Below are 22,958 nucleotides of genomic sequence, written 5' to 3'. Positions count from 1 at the left end.
GCATCAACGACGTTTCCCTTATGAATGATGAATCAACAAAGATCGACACGGGGTGAAACGGTGGCAGAGTGGTTGGCACTGATGCTTCACAGCTCCAGGGACCAGGGTTCAATTCCGGCCTGGGGTGACTGTCTGTGTGGAGTTTTCACATTCTCCCTGTGCCTGTGTGGGTTTCCTCCAGTTGCTCCGGTTTCCTCCCACAGTCCAAAGATGTGTTGTTAAAGTGGATTGGCCATATTAAATTATCCCTTAGTGTCCCAGGATCAAGAGGATAAATACATGGGGTTACAGGGATACGGCCTGGGTGGACTTATTGTCGGTGCAAGCTCGATGGGCTGAATAGCCTCCTTCTGCACTGGAGGGATTCCATGACCAGCACCAAGTCTGTGTCGACACACATGCCTCTATAATCTAATTTCTTCTTGCCTCTACGTAGCCCATATCCCTCTATTCAGATGCAGGACAGGCATGTGCCTGTAAAGAGGAAGGATAGGAAAGGTAGGATTCGAGAGCCGTGGATAACCAGTGAAATTGGGGGTCTAATCAAAAAGAAAAAAGAGGTATGCATGAGGTCCAGGCAGCTAAAAACAGATGGAGCACTGGAGGAATACAGAGAAAGTCGCAAATAACACAAACAGGGACTTAGAAGCCAAAAAGGGGTTACGAAATGCCCTTCGCAGACATGATTTTATACATCATAGAATCCCTACAGTGCAGAAGGAGGCCATTTGGCCCATCGAGTCTGCACCGACCACAATCCCACCCAGGCCCTACCCCCACATATTTTACCCGCTAATCCCTCTAACCTACGCATCTCAGGACTCTAAGGGCCAATTTTTAACCTGGCCAATCAACCTAACCGGCACATCTTTGGACTGTGGGAGGAAACCGGAGCACCCGGAGGAAACCCACGCAGACACGAGGAGAATGTGCAAACTCCACACAGACAGTGACCCGAGCCGGGAATCGAACCCGGGACCCTGGAGCTGTGAAGCTGCAGTGCTAACCACTGTGCTACCGTGCCGCCCTTTAGGAACAAGAGGGTTGTTAAGGAAAGCATCGGACCTCTCAGGGACAAAGGAGGGAAATTATGCTTAGAACCAAAGGAAGTAGATGAGATCCTAAACGAATACTTTGCATCGGTATATGCAAAGGAGAGGGACATGTTGACTGGAACTGTCTCAGAGAGATGTGTTGACCCGTTAGAAAATATCTCAATTACAAGGGAGGAAGTGTTAGGTTTTTTAGGAAACATTAAGACAGGCAAATCCCGAGGACCGGTTGGCATCTATCCTAGACTCCTCAGGGAGGCAAGAGATGAAATTGCTGGGCCTCTAACAGGAATCTGTGTCTCTTCACTGGACACTGCTGAGGTCCCAGAGGATTGGAGGATAGCAAATGTGGTCCCGTTATTTAAGAAGGGTAACAAGGATGACTCGGGTTATTATAGGCTGGTGAGCTTGACACCCGTGGTAGGGAAATTGTTGGAGAAGATTCTGAGAGATAGGATATATGCGCATTTAGAACAGAATAATCTCATTAGCGATAGACAGTATGGTTTTGTACGAGGGAGGTCATGCCTCACAAATTTGGTTGAGTTTTTGACGAGGTGACAAAACGATTGACGAGGGAAGGGCCATGGATGTCGTCTATATGGGTTTTAGCAAAGCATTTGACAAGGTCCCTCATGGCAGGCTGTTGCAAAACGTTAAATCTCACGGGACTAAAGGTGAGCTAGCTAGATGGGTGGAGAACTGGCTTAACCATAGAAAGACAAAGGGTGGCAGTGGAGGGGGCTTTTTCCGGTTGGAGGTTTGTGACATGTCGAATTCCGCAGGGCTCTGTACTTGCACCTCTGCTGTTTGTGATATATATAAATGATTTGGAGGAAGATGTAGCTGGTGTGATCAGTAAGTTTGTGGACGACACAAAGATTGCTGGAATTGCGGATAGTGATGAACATTGTCAGAGAATACAGCAGGATATAGATAGGATGGAACATTGGATGGATAAATGGCAGATGGAATTTATTCCAGATAAATGCGAAGTGATGCATTTCGGTAGATCAAATGTAAGGGGGAGCTATACAATAAATGGCAGAACCATCAGGATTATAGACACACAGAGGGACCTGGGTGTACAAGTCCACAGATCCTTAAAGGTGGCAGCACAGGTGGAGAGGGTGGTGAAGAAGGCATGTAGCATGCTTGCCTTTATTGGACGGGGCATAGAATATAAAAGTTGGCATATGATGTTGTGGCTGTATAGAACGTTGGTTAGGCCACAGTTGGAATACTGCGTCCAGTTATGGTCACCACACTACCAGAAGGACGTGGAGGCTTTGGAGAGAGTACAGAAAAGGTTTACCAGGATGTTGCCTCGTACGGAGGGTCTCAGCTATGAGCAGAGACTGGGTAAACTGGGGATGTTCTCCCTGGAAAGACAGAGGGTGAGGGGCGACCTAATAGAGGTGTATAAAATTATGAAGGGCATAGATAGGGTGAACAGTGGGAAGCTTTTTCCCAGGTTGGAGGTGACGAACACAAGGGGACACAGGTTCAAGGTTCAACACAGGTGACACGGGGACATATTTTACACAGAGGGTGGTGGGGGCCTGGAATGCACTCCCAAGCAAGGTCATTGAGGCGGACACGCTGGGATCGTTTAAGACTTATCTGGATAGCCGTATGAACAGACTGGGAATAGAGGGATACAAACGACTGGTCTAGTTGGGCACATGAGCGGCGCAGGCTTGGAAGGCCAAAGGGCCTGTTCCGGTTCTGTATTGTTCTTTGTTCTTTGTCCTATTCCCTGTCTATTCATGTATCTTTCCAGGTGCCTCTTGAATGATGTTATAGAATCTGCTTCCACCACGTCTTCCAACAGCGCGTTCCAGGCATCCACCACCCTTTGTGTGAAATGCTTGCCTGTTACATCTCTTATAATCTTTCCCCCGTCACTTTCAACTATGCCCCCGAGTAATTGACCCTTGGAATCTGGGAAATAGGCTGACTATCCACTCTATCCAAGCCTGTAATAGTATTGTAAACATCTATCAGCCCCTTCAACGCCCCCCCCCCAGAACCACCCCCCCCCCCCCCACAGCCCCCCTCCCCCCTCGCCCCCCTCCCCCCCGCCCTCACCCCGCGACACCCATCCTCCAACGCTCCAATGAAATAATCCACGTTTGTTCAACCTTTCTTCATAGTCCATGTCCTTCCAAACCAGGCAAAATCCTGGTAAATCTCTTCTGCACCGTAAACAATACATCAACATCCCTCTGGAAGTGCGGCGACTAGAATTGTATACAATACTCCAAATGTGGCCTAATCTAAGTCTTATACAGCTGCAACATGATTTTCCAATTCCTATACTCAATGCCCTTGCCGATAAAGGCCAGCAGGCCATACGCCTTCTTGACCACCTTGTCCACCTGAGTTACCACCTTCAGGGAACTGTGGATCTGCACACCTCGATCCCTCTGTTTGCTAATATTTCTATGGGTTCTACCATTTACAGTTCACATTCCTTCTGCGTAAGGCCTTCCAAATCGCACCACTTCACATTTGTCCGGGTTAAATTTTACCTGCCATCTTCCGGCCCAGGTCTGCAGCCGATATACATCCTGCTGTATCCTCTGGCTACCCTCCTCATTATCCGTTGCTCCCCCATGTTTTGTGTCATCTGCAAATTTACGAATCAGACGACCTACATTTTCTTCCAAATCATTTATATATATTGCAAGCAACAGAGGCCCCTGCACTGATCCTTATGGAACACCTGTGTCACAGACCTCCAGTTAGAAAAGTACCCTTCCATTGCTACTCTCTGCTTTCTGTGCCCAAGCCAGTTTTGTATCCATCTTACCAGCTCAACTCGAATCCTGTATAACTTCAGCTTCTGTATCAGCCTGCCATGAGGCTTTAATACAGTCCATGAGTACAACATCCACTGCCGTGCACTGTTCAAATTTTCTTGTCACTTCCTCGAAGATCTCAATCAAGTTTGTGAGACAAGACCTCCCCTTCATAAAACCAAGGTTGAGGTATAGAGATGTAGTGTATCTAATCAATAAGAACAAATGTACGGAGTTGACCCTGTTTGTTGCCACCTGAATCTCAGAAGTCATAAAAAACTTACCGGAGCAAATGACACTGACATCATGTCTGTGCGTGCAGTTGTGTTGGTTTCTCTGCTCAGTGGGGCAGTCCCAGAGAATGCTCTCCGTTCCTTGACACTTGTAAATATCCTGCCATATGGGACCATTGCCCTCTCCAAAGTACGCCCCTCCAGGTATTGATATCACTTCCCCGCATTTCAGTGATGCGCATACCACCTTGGCGTCCTGTAAATGCCAGTTCAAATCACATACTGTTCCCCAGGTATTGCCATACTCTATCTCCAATCTCCCAGAGCAGTCGTCCTGTCCACCAACCAGTCTCGGCTGTTTGTGCCCTGTTGATTTTAACAGATGGTATTATATTTTCAAGGTACTTGCTTGTAACGCATTTTACATCGAGAACATTAATTGCTAAAATTGCTGGTCCTATGCTCAAATACGGACAGCGTAGATCATTTCTGTCAGACATTTATTTAAGGTTGTCGGTAGTCTCCAACTTGACAATGCTATTTATGAAGAAAGGACTAAATTGCTTCTAAGAGTAATAGCAATTTACCTCGACCAGTCTTAGGATGGATACCCGTAATTACAAAACTTCTTTGCCTTTGCTCGCCCTACACGATTTTTGGTACTGGGACTTCCAGCAGCCTTCGAAAGACAGAGGCACTCTTTACCTCTGGCTACTGGCTAAATTTCCAATAGTAAGGATTTTAACAACACCAGGTGAAAGTCCAACAGCTTTATTACCTGGTGTTGTTAAAACTCTTACAGTGTTTACCCCAGTCCAACGCCGGCATCTCCACATCATAAATTTCCAATACCAGGGAGAGAGACACACTGCATGGAGTCTGGTGTCCTGACAGCTTCTAACGAAGGAGCAGTTAGCAGAATTTACAATGCCAGAGAGAGACAGATGCAACCACTGTTTTCAGTCTGGAGTCAAAAGAGCTTTTAACTCGCCAGCTGCCAAACTGAAAGTAACCATTGGATTTGCAGACGACACAAAGATAAGTGGACATGTGAATCGTGTGGAGGGCGTAGAAGTTCTGCAGAGAGATTTAGACAGGCTGAGTGAGTGGGCGAGGATCTGGCAGATGGAGTATAACGTTAACAAATGCGAGGTTATTCACTTTGGAAGAAATAATAGCAAATTGGATTATTATTTAAATGGAAAGAAATTACAACATGCTGCTGTGCAGAGGAGCCTGGGGGTCCTTGTGCATGACACGCAAAAACCCAGTCTGCAGGTGCAACAGGTGATCAAGAAGGCAAATGGGATGTTGGCCTATATTGCAAGGGGGGTAGAATATAAAAGCAGAGATGTCTTGCTGCATCTGTACAGGGCATTGGTGAGGCCGCAGCTGGAATACTGTGTGCAGTATTGGTCCCCTTATTTGCGGAAGGATATATTAGCCTTGGTGGGAGTGCAGAGAAGGTTCACCAGGTTGATGCCGGAGATGAGGGGTGTTGATTATGAGGAGAGACTGAGCAGATTGGGTTTGTACTCGTTGGAATTTAGAAGGCTGAGGGGGGGATCTTATAGAGACCTAAAAGATAATAAAGGGGATGGATAGGGTAGAGGTGGAGAGATTCTTTCCACTTAGAAAGGAAACTAGGACTAGAGGGCACAGCCTCAAAATAAAGGGGGGTCAGTTTAGGACAGAGTTGAGGAGGAACTTCTTCTTTCAGAGGGTGGTGAATCTCTGGAATTCTCTGCCCACTGAAGTGGTGGAGGCTACCTCGTTGAATATGTTTGAATCACGGATAGATGGATTCCTGATCGGTAAGGGAATTAGTGGTTATAGGGATCAGGCGGGTAAGTGGAACTGATCCACTTCAGATCAACCATGATCTTATTGAATGGCGGGGCAGGCTCGAGTGGCCAGATGGCTTACTCCTGCTCCTATTTCTTATGTTCTTATTTCCCTGGAAAGGAACCCCATGACATGCACCTGTCAATCAGTCGCAAATCAGATAATTCAAAGTATCCTAAAACTCCAGGACATTGCATTAGGCCCAGATTGAAAACAAACGACTGGACCATTATAAGGCTTTTCAACAATAAAAGGATATTGACTCAGAAAACTCGATGCCCCAATAAAAAAAGATGTGGAGATGCCGGCGTTGAACTGGGGTAAACACAGTAAGTGTTTTAACAACACCAAGTTAAAGTCCAACAGGTTTATTTGGTAGAAAATGCCATTAGCTTTCGGAACGCTGCTCCTTCGTCAGATGGAGTGGATATCTGCTCTCAAACAGGGCATACAGAGATACAAAATCAAGTTACAGAATACTAATTAGAATGCGAATTTTCACAGCTACATTTAAACATACAGACAATGTGAGTGGAGGGAGCATTAAGCACAGGTTAAAGAAATGTGTATTGTCTCCAAACAGGACAGCCAGTGAGATTCTGCAAATCCACGAGACAAGCTGTGGGGGGTTACCGATTGTGTGACATGAACCCAAGATCCCGGTTTAGGCCGTCCTCATGTGTGCGGAGCCAATAAAAAAGAAGAAGGGTTGCTTATAACTGCAGAGAATATGCTTAAAATGCAGTTCTTAAAGGCACAGTAGCGACACACTTCCTCTCATGTTACAACCACAAGTACGCACAGTACTCCAGCTCTGGCCTCACCAAAGTCTATACAACTCCTACATGACTTACATTTTTCTTTGTAATCTGTGTCTCAATTGATAAAAACACATGTCACACATGACATTTTTCACTACCCACTTACGTGCCCTTCCAACTTCAGAGATTGAAGGACAAACAGGCCAAAGTCCCTTTGTTCCTCTGAACTTCCCGGTGCTATGCCTGTCATTGAATGCATCCTTGTCCAATTACTCTTTCTAAAATGCACCACGTCACAATTGTAAAGTTAAATTGCATCTGCCAGTTATCTGCCCTATTTATATCTGCCCAAGACAGTCAATCTCACTGTTAACCATCCAGCCATTTTTTGTGCCAGTCCAGGAACTTACTATTCCTTAGCTCACACACACTCTTCTATGCCATTCATATAAGTGATCAATAATCGAGGAACCAGCACGTATCCCTATGGTAGGCCAGTGGACACTGGCTTCCAGCCAATAAAGCAGCCTTCTGTACTCATCCACTGTATCCTACAAACAAGCCGATATTGAATCCACCTTATCAAATTACGCATCCCATGTGCACTTGCCTCGTTTATGAGACATGTGGGGCCTTGTCAAATGTTTTTTTCTGAAATCCATATGAACTTCAACAGCTGCACTACCCTCATCTACACACCTGGTCACTTCCTCAAAAAAAACTATTTTTTTCAGGCATGACCTTCCTCTTAACAAAGCCATGCTGACTACACCTCATCAGACCTTCCCTCTCAAATGGAGATAGTTTCTCTCATTCAGAATTTTCTCCAGAAGTTCCCCTACTACTGACGTGAGACTCACTGGTCAGTAGTAACCTGCCTTAACTCCACAACCCTTATTAAATACCAGAAACACATTGGCTGTTCTTCAGTCCTCTGGCACCTCCTCCGTAAGAAGTCTCACAACACCAGGTTAAAGTCCAACAGGTTTATTTGGTAGCAAATACCATAAGCTTCCGGAGCACTGCTCCTTCGTCAGATGACCTCCTCCGTGGCCAGAGAGAAATTAAAAATAAGGGTCAGAGCCCTGCAATCTACTCACTTTCCTCCCACAGCATCCTGGGACAACATTCATTCGGACCTGGAGGTTTTTCCACATTTAAGCCTGATCTCAGCTCCAATACCATGTCACTCCCTATGTTAATTTGTTCAGTAACCTAGCACCCTCCCTCTCTCCCTGAATTCCATACGTTCTTCTTCATATTAAGTATTCTTTCAAGAACCTACCGATGTCGCCCCACCCTCCCCCACCCTCCCCGCCACAGATTGCCCCTTGGTCCCTTAAGGAACCTAACCATTCCTTGGTTGTCCTCTTTCCATTGATATACTTACAGGAAACCGTCGAATTCTCCCTACTTTCAACAGCCAGAGTTTTGTCATACCCAATTGTTGATTCCTTTATGTTATTTTACAGCCCCACCTTGCAATTCCTGTACTCAACTAATGGCCCCGCTGATTGTCTCCCCTTGAACCTGCTGAAGACTCTTTTTTACCTCCCATTTTATCTTGAATATCTCGGGTCATCTATTGTTTTCTGTGCTTGCTATTACTCCCGATCAATCTCGAGGGAACATGTTGGGCCTGTGCCCTCCCAGGTTCCTTTTTGAACTACCCCCACTGCTCTTCAATAGATTTCCCCACAAGTAGCTGTTCCAAGTTTACGTTGGCCAGATCCTGCCTCATTTTACTAAAATCTGTTCCTCCACAATCCATCGTTTTTTTTGCAACTTGTGTATCTCTCTGTCCATGGTGGGCTTAACTTATATCATGTTGTGGTCGCTATCACGAAAATGATCTCCCACCACCACCTCAACCACCTGTCCCGCTAATTCCCCGAAATAAGATTCAGCGCCGCACCGTCCATGTTGGGCCATCTACATATTGACAAGGATGTTCTCTTGTACACATTTCAAGAAATCCACTCCATGCAAGCCTTTAGCACTGTGTCTACCCCAATTAATGATGGGAAAGTTGAAATCACACAAGTGAATGACCCTACTACTTTTGTTTTACACAGCTCGGCGAATTGTGCGCAAATTGTAGGAATTTAACAGTAACTTCATTGCAGTATTAATGTAAGCCTTACTTGTGACTAATAAATAAACTTTTATTTTAAACATATTTCCTCCTCAATTTCCCACACTTTATCTGGGAGTCTACAATAAAAAGCTAGCAATTCAGTTGCCTCTTTCTTATTCCTAAGCTCTCCACAGAAAGGTTAATTCGAAACCCCCCTCTCAAGATATCATCTCTCCTTTCCGCAGTAACTGACTCCTTCCCTAAAAGTGGAATCCATCCTTCTCTTTTGCATCCTCCCTGTCTCGCCTGAATATTTTATATCCCAGAATATTGAGCTGCCAATCCTGCCCCTCCCTGAATCACGTATCTGTGATGGCTTCTAACCACAATTCCACTTGTCATTCCCCGTCATCAACTCATCCACGCAGCTGTACTCTTTTTGACTAGATTATTTTCCAGTATTATGCTGTGTCCCTATTTTGATAACAGTCTGTGAGCTCTCCAGCTGCTGAATTAGTTTAACTTCCTGCCAACAGCAGTAGTAAATCCATGCACAAGGATGTTAGTCCCACTTTGGTTCAGATATAGTCAAACACATCTTTGTGCACATAACCTCTACGCTCCGCGACCGGGAATTGTACTCCGGTCTCCTGCGTAACACACAGGGCTACTAGCCAGGATAGCTTCTCTAGGCATTGCCAGGTATTGTCCCAAGGTCCTTCCTTCGGGCAGAGCACACTTCCACACACCGTTTTAATGTCTGGGTTTTACTTTGCATGCATGAAGTGGAGAGACGTTGGTGGCATGGTAATGTCACTAAACTGCTAACAGAGGGACTCAAGCTCTGAGAACATGAGTTCAAAGCTCACCGAGGCAGCTGGTGGAATGTGAATTCAGTTCATGAATCTGGTTTACAAAGCTAGTCTCATTCATGGTGACTACGACAGCTATTATCAATTGATGTAAAAAAAAACTTTCACTAAGGTCCTTCGGAAAAGGAAACTTGCCATCCTTACATCCTTATATGGTGTGGCCTACACGTGACTTCATGCCAAAGTAATGCAATTGACCTTTACCTGTGCTTTGAAGTAGCCTAGCGGGTTATTCAGTTCACGGGCAGTTCGAGTTAAGAAGCAAATATTGGTGCAGCGCCGCCCAAATTCCATGAAATGAAAGAAGTTGTTGCCATGATATATTTAGTAACTTTAAGGAGAGAAGCAACTTGTTTGCTGTTTAACTATCGTCCAATTCACTGCACGTTGCTGCAGAAATAAATAGGCTGTAACCGGTGGGTAAAATGGAACCACTAATCCCCACACCGCGGCCGCCACAGCAGTGGCAAAATTCACTCAATATTATTTCCAATCAGAGTAAGGCTGACTCTCATTTATATTCCTGATCAAACGGCACCAAATTTAAGAAGGGTCTACGTAAATCAGAAAAAGCAGAATTTATAAACTCATGAAGTTTTAACAATTCTATTTCTTTTCAGTTCTGAATATGGAACTGTCAAATTGAGTAGTGAAAATTGCACTATTTTAAATTGATACGGCCTTGCACAAATTGTGTGATTGAATGGCATTAAGTGGCATTAATCGTACCCCATTTTCTGAAATGTGATAGACAGGAGCATTACCTGAGCAAATAAGACCAGCGGCTTCCTCTTCTACCGAACAGTTGTTGTGAGCCAACTGTTTTATTTCACACTTCCAGGGGTCGTCCTCGGTGCCGTTGCAATTAATTTCATAGTTAAACATAGCCCAGTGGCCAACCCCAAACTGAGAATTTCCCGATGCAGATACAGCGTCGCCGCAGCCCAGATATTTGCATAAAACACGAGCATCATTCATATCCCATCTTCGACCGCAGACAGTGCGCCAAAATCCGAAGTTGCGGGCTTGAATTCTGCCGGCACAGGGACTCCCTCCACCTTCAATCAGTACGTTTTGGGTTCGGGATGCTTGGAAAAAATGGAGTTTACAATTATTCACTTTCGCTCTGTAATACGGATTTGAAACGCTGAGGGCTGAATGTGCTTCGGGGAAGGAAACATGAATTCATTTTGGAAGGAAAACAAAGGAACTTAGCTTTACTTAAATGGAGAAAAAAATCTGCAGACGAACCATGATCATATTGAATGGCACAGCAGGATCGAGAGGCCGAACGGCTTACACCTGATCCTATTTATTATGGTCTTATGTTCGTAAGTATAATACGGGATCATAATTCCGAGCTCCCCAACATACGATTTGGAGGTGGCCCCCAAAGATGCCCTGGGGAATGCGTCTTGGAAGTTTACAGCTAAACATTTGCAAGGCCATTGCCCACACGTCTTAATTTTGCCCTGCAAAATTGCACGGCGCTATGAAACATCCCACAATGCGATCTAAATCAAGAACTGCGGGTTTTTCCGCCAGGGTAACTCGAAAAGTTACACCGAAAAAGTTGGAAGAATTAAAACATCCTCTAAATACTGGAGTAACTACTGTAATTACTGAAGCCGATAACCTTAGAGCACTCAAGTATTACAAACACACTTCTGGCAAACGCCACAACCATCCCTCCCCCCTCACCATCACAAAGTGTCCCAACCAATCCGACCTCCTAAGGATTATCTCCTTCCTCTCCGCCCGCCACCCTGCCCACTCCCATGAGCGTGGGCTCGCATCCGCCATCCAACCCGTGGACCCCGACCGACTGCCCCCGACTCTCGGAACCGATCCAACCCTCACCCGATCGAAGCTACGAGCAGTCCCGGAATCCCCAACGCCAACGCCCGCCCTTTGACCCAACATCACCGCCTACCTCCACCGCTAATCCGAGTCACGCACACGACCCTCCGACCATTGATCACACCGACATCCGACCTACCCCACTCCGATATCCTATATCACCAGCAGCCCCGACCACAGACACAGCAACGAACCCGGACACCCCACTCCTTCACTCGACCTGACCAGTTAATATGCCACTACTATTGAAAATGCTGCAGCCGTAGAGAATAGTAAATGGTATTATTCCGATCCCCGATCCCCCCCCACCCCCTCCCCCCACTCCATAGAACATAGAACAGTACAGCACAGAACAGGCCCCTCGGCCCACGATGTTGCGCCGAGCTTTATCTGAAACCAAGATCAAGCTATCCCACTCCCTATCATCCTGGGGTGCTCCATGTACCTATCCAATAACCGCTTAAATGTTCCTAAAGTGTCTGACTCCACTATCACTGCAGGCAGTCCATTCCACACCCCAACCACTCTCTGCGTAAAGAACCTACCTCTGATATCCTTCCTGTATCTCCCACCACGAACCCTATAGTTATGCCTCCTTGTAATAGCTCCATCCACCCGAGGAAATAGTCTTTGAACGTTCACTCTATCTATCCCCTTCATCATTTTATAAACCTCTATTAAGTCTCCCCTCAGCCTCCTCCGCTCCAGAGAGAACAGCCCTAGCTCCCTCAACCTTTCCTCATAAGACCTACCCTCCAAACCAGGCAGCATCCTGGTAAATCACCTCAGCACTCTTTCCAGCGCTTCCACATCCTTCTTATAGTGAGATGACCAGAACTGCACACAATATTCCAAATGTTCCACCTCGCGGCATTCCGAGTTCATAGTCACCTGTTCGTTCTCCCGCAAATGTCTGCCCCTCTCCATCACAGTGCCGGGCTTGGTTTGCTCATGCTCTCAACCTCACCTGTGCCAAACAGGGCTGCAATAGCAGAGGAATTGTTGGAAATTTGTAAGGGCTGAGGTTTCTCCATTGCTATCTTTTCTCTTTCTCAAAGCTGTCTCGTTTTCAGGCAACCGCCCCCCTCCTCCCCCCTCACCGCTCCCCCCTCCCCCCCCCCCCCCCCCCTGCCCCCGGCCGTAACTCCGTCCGTGAACGCGAACCAAATTTGAACTAATCCGCCTAAGGAGCGTAACTGCCTCCGTGAACCTTTGCGCAGGTAATTTTGCTCTGTCCAATACACCGCACTGTCCGAATCTTGTACTCCTGCTTATCAACTCGAAGTCGAAGTACCTCGATCTGGAGTCATTTAATGCAGATTTATTTTGCCATGCATCACACAGTTATCCATGTGCCGTAGCTGAACGTACCATCTAACCTGCAGCCATTATTTTAATTGCATTAAATTAACTAGGTATCAAGCTTAGATTATCATCAAGAATTATCATTCGTTATATTATGGAGTTTAATTAGCTACCCGATCAATTTAATAAAGTTGTACATTTCGCCATTATTGCTTTAAAGTATCGAAATCATTTCGAGATGAAACATTTTTAAATGTTGAAAATTAATCTCAATGACGGACCTCACGTAAACCTATTGTAATTTTCAGCATTCTAAGAAATCAAAACCATGCGCAGTACAAGCTGTTATTTCAGTAACTATAGTATATTGAGCACATTTTGCGATTCACATAAGCATAGCACAGAGTGCACGAAATTAACAAAGAGAGTTAGAAATGCGAATATTACCCAACGACACAGCATCGGAAAGAAACATGAAGTATGCCAAAGGAGTGAAGCTTAAGCATGAGAATGTAATTGAGGTGGCGGAACAGCTGGGCGACAAACTTTAAAGAAAAGTTCACAATAATGGAGAAAGCAAAAAAAAAAGGTTGAGAACATGAAACGAACGGAGATACTTCCGGCTGAAGAACCGTGTATGAGCACTATGATAGACTTTCCTGAGGACTTCATTCTACTTTCCATCAAAGCTGCAAGCCTGAATTTCTATTGCATAATTCTGATAAATTGTCAGTAGTGATTACACTCGAGTGCCAAATGGGCTATTGTTTGGATGCATAATTCTAGGAACATACAATAGAAGACCTACCTACTAGCACGAGAGTAAATTCCATGATCAATACCTGAGATTTCAAGGGTAATAGCATCAGAATATTTCTTTGAACAGAATTTGTGTACATTTTTGGCTCGAAATATATTTGGGGCCCGTCACCGGAGGTGGCATTTTGGAGATCGTGTGTTCCTTCCCGGTGAGCATAGCGCGTTTGATTTTGATTTGATTTATTATTGTCACATGTATTAGTATACAGTGAAAAGTATGGTTTCTTGCGCGCTATACAGACAAACCACACCGTTCATTCTGAAGGAAACAAAAAGGTGCAGAATGAAGTGCCACAGTCATAGCTGCGGTGTTTGAAAGATCAAATTAATATAATGTAGGTCCATTCAAAAGCCTGATACCAGCAGGGAAGCAGCTGTTTTTGAGTCCGTTGGAACGTGACCTCAGACGTTTGTATCTTTTTTTCCCAGGGTCGAAGGTGGAAGTGAGCATATCTGGGTTGAATGGGGTCAGTGATTATGCTGGCTGCCTTTCTGAGGCAGCGGGCAGTGTAGACAGAGTCAACGGATAGGAGGTTGGTTTGCGTGATGGACTGGTCTTCTCTCACAACCATTTGTAGTTTATTGCGGTCTTGGACACAGCAGGAGACATATCAAGCCGTTGAGAAAAGCATGGATGGTAGGGAACTTGGGGAAATAAATAGTTATGTCTTGAGGAGTGTGCATATAACAGAGAAGAAGGTGCTGGAAATCTTAAAGCGCATCAAGATAGATAAATCCCCGGGAACTGATGAAGTGTATCGTCGGACATTTTGGGAGGCTAGGGAGGAAATTGCGGGTCCCTTAGCAGAGATATTTGCATCATCGACAGCCGCAGGTGAACTGCGTGAAGATTGGAGGGTGGCAATGTTTTGCCTTTGTTTACAAAGGGCTGCAGGGAAAAGCCTGAGAGCTGCAGGCCGGTGAGCCTCACATCTCCAGTGGGTAAGCTGTCAGAAGGTATTCTGGGAGACAGGATCTACAGGCACTTAGAGATGCAAGGACTGATTAGGGACAGTCAACATGGCTTTGTGAGCGGAAAATCGTGTCTCACGAATTTGATTGACTTTTTTGAAGGGGTAACCAAGACGGTAGATAAGGGCAGTGCAGTTGATGGTGTCTAAATGGACTTTAGCAAGGCGTTTGACAAGGTACCGCATGGCAGGTTCTTGAATAAGGTTAGATCTCACAACATCTATGATAAAATAGCGAAATGGGTACAAAATTGGCTTGCTGATAGAAGACAGAGGGTGGTTGTCGAGGATTGTTTTTCAAACTGGAGGCCTATGACCAGTAGTGTGCCTCAGGGAGCGGTGCTGAGTCCACTGCTATTTGGCAATTGTATTAATGATTTGGATGAGAATTTAGGAGGCGTAGTTAGTAAACTTGCAGATGACGCCAAGATTGGTAGCACAGTGGACAGTGAAGAAGGTTATCTAGGATTGCAACGGGATCTTGATCAATTGGGCCAGTGGGCTGATGAATGGCAGATGGAGTTTAATTTTGTTAAAACTTAGGTAATGCATTTTGGTGGATCGAACCAGAGCAGGGCTTATTCAGTTAATTGTAGGTGGTTGGTGAGAGTTAATGAACAAAGAGGTCTTGAGGTACAGGTTTATAGTTCCTTGAAAGTGAAGTCACAGGTGGACAGAGTGGTGAAGAAGGCATTCGGCACTCTTGGTTTCATTGGTCAGAACATAGAATACAGGAGTTGGGATGTCTTGTTGAAGTTTTACAAGACATTGGTAAGGCCACACGTGGAATACTGTGTACAGTTCTGGTCACCCTGTTATAGAAAAGACATTATTAAACTACAAAGAGTGCAGAGAAGATTTACTAGAATGCTACCGGGACTTAATGGTTTGAGTTATAAGGAGAGGCTAGATGGATTGGACTTTTTCCCCTCGAGCGAAGGAGGTTTAGGGGTGACCTTATAGAGGTCGATAAAATAATGAGGGGCATAGATCAGCTAGACAGTCAATATCTTTTCCCAAAGGTAGGGGAGTCTAAAACTAGAGGGCATAGGTTTAAGGTGAGAGTGGAGAGATCCAAAATGCTTCAGAGAGGCAATTGTTTCACACAGAGGGTGGTGAGTATCTGGAACAAGCGGCCAGAGATAGTAGTAGAGGCGGGTACAATTTTGTCTTTTAACAAGCGTTTAGACAGTTATATGGGCAAGATGGGTATAGAAGAATAATGGGCCAACGGGCGGCATGGAGAAGGTGGGCCGAATGGCCTGTTTCCGTGCTGTAAACCTCAATGGCTCTATGACTCTGAGCTCTGATAAAACTAGAAAGGATGCTTTCTGTGGTGTACCTGTAAACGTTGGTGAGAGTCGTAGGGGACATGCCAAATGTCGTCAGCCTCCCGAGAAAGTAATGGCGTTCGTCGGCTTACTTAGAAACTTGAAGCTCTCGACCATTTCCACTTAACCCCCTTCGATGTAAACAGGGCTTGTCCTCCATTACGCTTCCTGAAGTCGACGACTATCTGCTTCGTTTTACTTGGCATCGCCGAAAATATCCCCTGCAGCGAGATTTCCACGAAACGACTCCGACTTTGGCATACTCAGCTTCCACTGGAACCTCATGAACAGGCTGATATCACACAGCCTCGAACACAAATGTAATGAAAGTATTCTACATTACTGGACGGCTAATTGTACGATAGCAATATCTGCAAACTCCGGTCCTGTGAAACTACAGCTGGGTAAGCTGGTCAAGCTCCTTATTGTCCAAATATTCCTCACATTGTTGATCCTCTGCACTCTGCCAACAACAATCAACGATCCTACACTTCTCCCTGGAGAACATCCTTTCATTTGTGAGCAACTATGTTTCCATATTAACTCCTATTGTTGATGACAGTATGGATATCATAGCCTTCACAACATGTTGATTTTCCCTTCGTCCACGGGATTTGTCAAAGAAATCACTATTCTCGCCTAGTTTCTTAACACCAGATCACAATTTGTGCTGATCCATATTCTTCTGGCATTATCTCCTTCTTTGAGCATCTTGCATGTTCTACTCCCTCGGTTTTCATCAGAATAATTGCTTTTAACTACTTACTAATAATATAACTTAGTATAATGTAACTTTCGAAACGTAATATAGCTTTCCCGACTGAGATATTTTCATTCCTAATCCAATCTCTACAGATACCGGATCCTTGCCATCCAGGAACTTCATTTGGGTAAATCCTGATCAACATGGAACGTTAATTTCGTTTCTCAGTCTGCAGACGACGAGCAGCTACATAGAACTTTCAGCATTTTTCTTCTAACTTTTCATCCTCGGTGATTAAATTTCCATTTCAATTGTTCTACTAATAATTCCAAGATAAGGTAATGTATGTTCGTTTCTTTGCATCCACACATATTTCTCTCCCATGTCCCATCTCTATTGCCTTTTATATTGGCGCGGTCGGGGGGTGGGAGTGGGGGGCGCGGTGACTGTTCCGTTATTCATATACAAATGCCTTTTCGAAACACCGCCCTTGGCTCTTCGTTTTCTGTATCATTTCTGCAGATAGTCATTTGCTGAATAATGCCCTCATCTGTGGCTTCCGAATCCTCAAGTAAATTCAATTTCGGTCATTTTGTTCTTAAAGCTATGGTCATCATCTTCAGGTCCTTAAATTCAAGGGAGGTAGATATAAATGAAAACTTTGGTTTAACCTGCTGCCAGTAAATCTGGCTAGACTATTTAAGACTCAAGGCCTCCTTTTTTTCTGCTTGAACTGATCGTCTTTCCAGAAGACAACAATTGCCGCTCACTTCTGTTCTTTGCTGCAAAATGCCTTTTTGGTTTCTGCCTTCCACATAATCAACCACCAGCACCTTCCCGCACGAAAACACCGGTGCCGCATATTCGACACTCAGGTCCAAAAATAAGTACGTGCAGTTCATGGACAATCATATAATTAAATCGATAGCATATCATCAGCTGTCTGTGCCATGTCCTTCCTCTTCACAAACTCATGTAGAGTTATTTTAAACTGTCTTGTTACCAGGCATGAACTAGGGTGTGTCACTAATTTCCCCTCTCGCACCCCCTCCCATGTGTCTGACACCAACTCTACGACTATCATTCCAATGAGATCCAGCTCTTAGTCTCTCAATCCTCTTCCATTCTTCTATCTATTCATGTGTTCTTTCTTTCTACTTTAAAATTCTTCACCCACTCGCCTTAGGAACTAGGTTCCTACTTTCAATCTATTTTTCCTCGCCAAATTCCTTTCATATGCTTTCGCTACCCAACTCCATGCTTACTTGTCCCAGACCTTGCAACGTGCTTTTGCCTAAGCATGTTTCAGCCCGAGGCGTAAAACCCCATTCGTACCTGTTTGAAATGCGACTGGTAACGTTTTAGCTCAAGACAAAGTTTTTGCATTCAACACACTTACTAAGAAAGTTATGCAACAAAAAAGTTATGGGTGTTAGCAGCAAACACAACTATAATTTACTATGCATTTCCAAAAGATAAAGCAATTCGCCACAGTTGTCCTATCCAGGCACCGGCCACTCTCTGTGTGAAAAACCTCTCTTGAGTGGCACTCTCCGTTGGTCAACTCGGGTTTGCTCGCCTTTTCCCTTTTTTGTTCAGCCCTGCTGGGTGTATCCTTGACCCAAAAAACTGACTGCTAAATTCCACATGTGCAGCCCACTCTTGGTATGCGCATGCATGGAACTCCGATGTTTGCCGGAGCTTTGCGTTTCCGACATCTGCCCTGGACCAGAAGATAAGTTTGGCTTTCACAGCACATTGCACAAGCAGTCAAATGCACATATCACATTATTCATCTGTGTGTTGGACAGATCATCTTTTTGGCTTGTTGGCAGCAGCATGTTCGTGGAAATTACCGTTTGTGGTTCGTTTGCCTAGTCGCAATGCGAAATGGCTGGCTTCATTTTTTGCTCATAATTCTGAGGTGCGTTATCCTTCCGGGGTAATTTCAGGTACACTGGGCACCATTCGGGACCAAGAGGGCGGTCGTCAAACCATTCGCGAATACGATTGACACAAAGTGAGCAATGATCAGATCGGAACAGTCATTATCACGGAGTTTAACTTTCATATGACGCATATCAGTGTCAACCTTGTACTCTGAGAAAGTGGCTGGTGCCCTCTGCACGATAATGTCGAAACGGCCAAATTACAGCGCAACGAGCAGTAGGAATTCCAGCACGCATGTTTACAAGTGAAGGTTGGCTTGAGTAGACTATGAGGATAGAAGCCAACAGAGGCGCCAGAGGTGTATTCTGGGAGAAGTGGACTCAGTTCCACGACTGAAGAGCGGATTGTGGGCGAACCCCTCCAATGATCCCTTTGTATGTTAATGTTCCGAAGGGTTCTGCCATTTACAATATAATTCACACCTAAATTTGATCCTCCAAAACGCATCACCTCTCATTTGTCCAGAATAAACGCCATTTCTGTACCCAAGTCTCCAATCTATTTCCTATTGCATTGTCTGACAATCCCCGACACTATCAGCAACTCCTATCACCACTGTAGTGGGTCGAATCTCAAACAATAATGAGATTGTGTATAGGAATGAGATAGATAATCTAGTGAACTAGTGCGGCAACAATAATCTCTCCCTCAATGTCAACAAAACAAAAGAGATTTTCATCGACTTCAGGAAGCGTAAGGAAAAAATGCCCCCGTCTACATCAATGGGGACGAAGTAGAAAGAGTCAAGAGCTTCAAGTTTTCAGGTGTCCAGATCACTAACAACCTGTCCTGGTCCCCCCATGCCAACACTCTAGTTAAGAAAGCCCACCAACACCTCTACTTTCTCAGAAGACTAAGGAAATTTGGCCTGCCAGCTACGACTCTCACCAACTTTTACAGATGCACCATAGAAAGCATTCTTTCTGGTTGTATCACAGCTTGGTATGGCTCCTGCTCTGCCCAAGACCGCAAGGAACTAAAAACGGTCATGAATGTAGCCCAATCCATCACGCAAACCAGCCTCCCATCGATTGACTCTGTCTACATTTCCCGCTGTCTCGGCAAAGCAGCTTGCATAATTAAGGACCCCACGCACCTCGGACATTCTCTCTTCCACCTTCTTCCTTCGGGAAAAAGATACAAAAGTCTGAGGTCACGTACGAACCGACTCAAGGACAGCTTCTTCCCTGCTGCGGTCAGACTTTTGAATGGACTTACCTTGCATTAAGTTGATCTTTCTCTACACTCCAGCTATGACTGTAACACTACATTCTGCACTGTTTCGTTTCATTCTCTATGAATGATATGTTTCGTCTGTATAGCGCGCAAGAAACAATACTTTTCACTGTATGCTAATATATGTGACAATAAAAAATCAAATCAAATCAAATCAACTCCATCAATCTTCGTGCCTTCCACAAACTTACTAATCAGACAATCCACATTTTCCTCCAGATCATTTGTATATACTACAAACAACAGAGGTCCCAGCCCTGATCCCTGTGGTACCCCACTAGCTACAAGATCTCCATTCTGAAAAACTCTCTTCCACCGCTGCTTTCTGTCTTCGAGAACCAAGTAAGAGTTTTAACTACACCAGGTTAAAGTCCAACAGGCTTACTTGGTAGCAAATACCATAAGCTTTCGGAGCACTGCTCCTTCGTCAGATGTAGTGGAAATGTGCTCTCAAACAGTGCACAGAGACACAAAATCAAGTTACAGAATACTGATTAGAATGCGAATTCTATAACCAAGCCAGTTCTGTATTCATCTAGCCAGCCCACCTCGAATCCAATGTGATTTTCGTTTCTGTACCAGTCTGCCATGTGTGACCTTGTGAAACGCCTTACAAAAGTCCATATAAGTTACAGCCACAGCCCTTCCGTCATCAATTATCTTTGTCACCTCTTCGAAAACTCAAACAAGAAACATGACCTACCCCATATAAAGACTTGCTGCCTATCACGAACAGGTCCATTTTCTTCCAATGTGCATATATCCTGCCCCTCAGCATCTTTTCTGAAAGCTTCCTCTCCAGTGACGTCAGACTCACCGGCCTACAATTTCCTGGATTATCCCTGCTTTCTTTCTTAAAAAAATGGGAACGCCAACCCTTATTCTCCAGTCCTCTGAAACCCCGCCTGTGGTCAAAGCGGATATGAAGATACCTGTTAAGGCCCCAGCCATTTCTCTCCTTGCCTCCCACCAATAACGTGGGAGAGATCCCATTTGGCCCCGGGGATTTGTCCACCTTAGGCAATTTAGGATACCCAACATTTCCTCCTTCGATATATTGAAATTCTCTGGAGCCTTCACACATCTATCCTTGACCTCTGCACCCGACATTTCCTTCTCCTTGGCTAATACCGATATAAAGTACTCATTAAGGGTTTCACCACCGTCCTTTGCCTCCACACATAACTTCCCTCCACTGTCCTTGAGTGGGCCTGCTCTTTCTCCTGCTATCCTCTTGCTCCTAATATATGCAGAAGTTATCAATCGAATGAAACCTCAGGTTCGCCCGGCCGCATATCTTCTAGTAAGAGATTAGGAGAATCCATCTTTGAGTGTGCGCTGATGTCTGAATTCCTTTACAAATCTTAACGCTATCGACCCTTCAGACGAGAAAAGAATCACAAATCGCTGTAAGGGGCAATAATTTCAAAATAATTCGTGCAACACTCTGTTGTGCAGCAACACTCATGGCAATTTCAACTAACAGGATGTTACAGTCAAAGCTATACGCATTCTCCTTAAGAGCATGTCATGCAAGCCTTTCTATCCCACCTATTTTAGTGTAATCTGCTATCCCTGCATTCAATCATTGATATAGAAAGTACATAGTTTGGGCACGACGATCGAAACCTCTGGCATCTTGCCCACACAAGAAATAAATATTTATCCTGACCGTGCGTTCTGTTCATTCGCCGATCCTCCATCCAAGCTAATCTATTACCCCTAATCACATGTGAACTAACCCTGCCACTGCTGCTTCCCCGCCTGGGGGAAGCAGCAGTGGCCGTGTCTCCGCAATGGAGTCCAGCCCTGTAACTCAGAGGGCTAAGGAAAAGAGGAGGAAGGCGGTATTAATCGGGGACTCGATGGTGAAGGGGACAGACAGGCGTTTCGGCGAAGGTAGGCGGGATTCTCGCATGGTGGTCTGCCTCCCTGGGGCCGGGATCCAGGATGTCGCTAGTCGCGTCCCGGAAATCCTGAGGTGGGAGGGAGAGGAGCCTGAGGTAGCGGTACATATTGGTACCGCTGATGTGGATAGGAAGGGAGAAGGGGTCATGAAAAGGGAGTACAGGGAATTAGGGAGACAGCTGAGAAAGAGGAAAGCAAAGGTAGTAATCTCAGGATTACTGCCTGTGCCACGGGAAGGTGAGGGCAGGAATGGAGTGAGGTGGAGGATGAATGTGTGGCTGAGGGATTGGTACAGGGGGCAGGGATTCAGGTTCCTGGACCATTGGGACCTCTTTAGGGGCAGGGGTGATCTGTATACAAAAAACGGGTGGAACCTGAATCACAGGGGGACCAATATCCTGGCTGGAAGGTTGGCTAAGGCTACTGGGGAGAATTTAAACTAGATAGGTTGGGGGGAGGGGAGCTAGAAGAGTTGACTAGGATCAAGGAACTAATTGATGGGGGGGAGGATGCAGGGGTAAGGGGAATTACAAAATTAATGGTAGAGGAGAGGGTGCAAGTGAATGAAGGCGGTAATTTAGATAAGGGAGTAGAGGGAGAGGGTGTTCGCGACTCATCAAAGCGGGTCCAGATAAAAGCTGGAATAAGGACACTTTGCCTGAATGCACGAAGCATTCGGAACAAGGTAAATGAGTTGATGGTGCAAATCAGCACAAGTGGGTACGATCTAGTGGCCATTACAGAAACGTGGCTGAAAGGTGACCAGGACTGGGAGATGAATATCCAGGGGTATCAGGCGTTTAGGAAGAATAGACAGGAAGGAAAAGGTGGTGGGGTCGCGCTATTAATAAGAGATAATATCAGGGTAGTACTGAGGGATGACATAGGCTCTGAGGAACAAAACGTGGAATCATTATGGGTAGAGATGAGGAATAGTAGAGGGAGAAAGACACTAGTAGGTGTGGTATATAGGCCCCCAAATAATAATGTTGAGGTAGGGAGGGCTATAAACAAGCAGATAAGGGATGCGTGTAAAAACGGAACGGCAATAATCATGGGGGACTTCAACATGCACATTGACTGGCAGACTCAAGTCGGTAAGGGTGGAATGGAGGAAGAGTTCTTAGAATGCTGTCGGGATAGTTTCCTTGAACAGCATGTTGCGGAACCGACGAGGGAACGAGCTATTTTGGATCTGGTATTGTGTAACGAGGTAGGTAGAATTAAGGAT

At 45.3% G+C, this 22,958-nt stretch overlaps 1 protein-coding gene across 1 annotated transcript in view; it reads right to left on the bottom strand.

Moving 5' to 3' along the window:
• Nucleotides 1-22,958, bottom strand: part of LOC144485294 (scavenger receptor cysteine-rich type 1 protein M130-like) — a 60,775-nt gene that overhangs the window by 21,056 nt on the left and 16,761 nt on the right. The window contains exons 2-3 of the mRNA XM_078203507.1: nucleotides 10,409-10,732; nucleotides 4,141-4,455 (exon numbers count right to left, since the gene is read on the bottom strand). Of these exons, the coding sequence (XP_078059633.1) occupies nucleotides 4,141-4,455; nucleotides 10,409-10,622 (529 nt within the window). The 5' untranslated portion in view covers nucleotides 10,623-10,732. The remainder of the gene's footprint in view (nucleotides 1-4,140; nucleotides 4,456-10,408; nucleotides 10,733-22,958) is intronic.

Source organism: Mustelus asterias, chromosome 3 (assembly GCF_964213995.1).
Source record: "Mustelus asterias chromosome 3, sMusAst1.hap1.1, whole genome shotgun sequence".
Lineage (NCBI taxonomy): Eukaryota > Metazoa > Chordata > Chondrichthyes > Carcharhiniformes > Triakidae > Mustelus > Mustelus asterias.
This window is presented reverse-complemented; position numbering and strand designations above follow the sequence as displayed.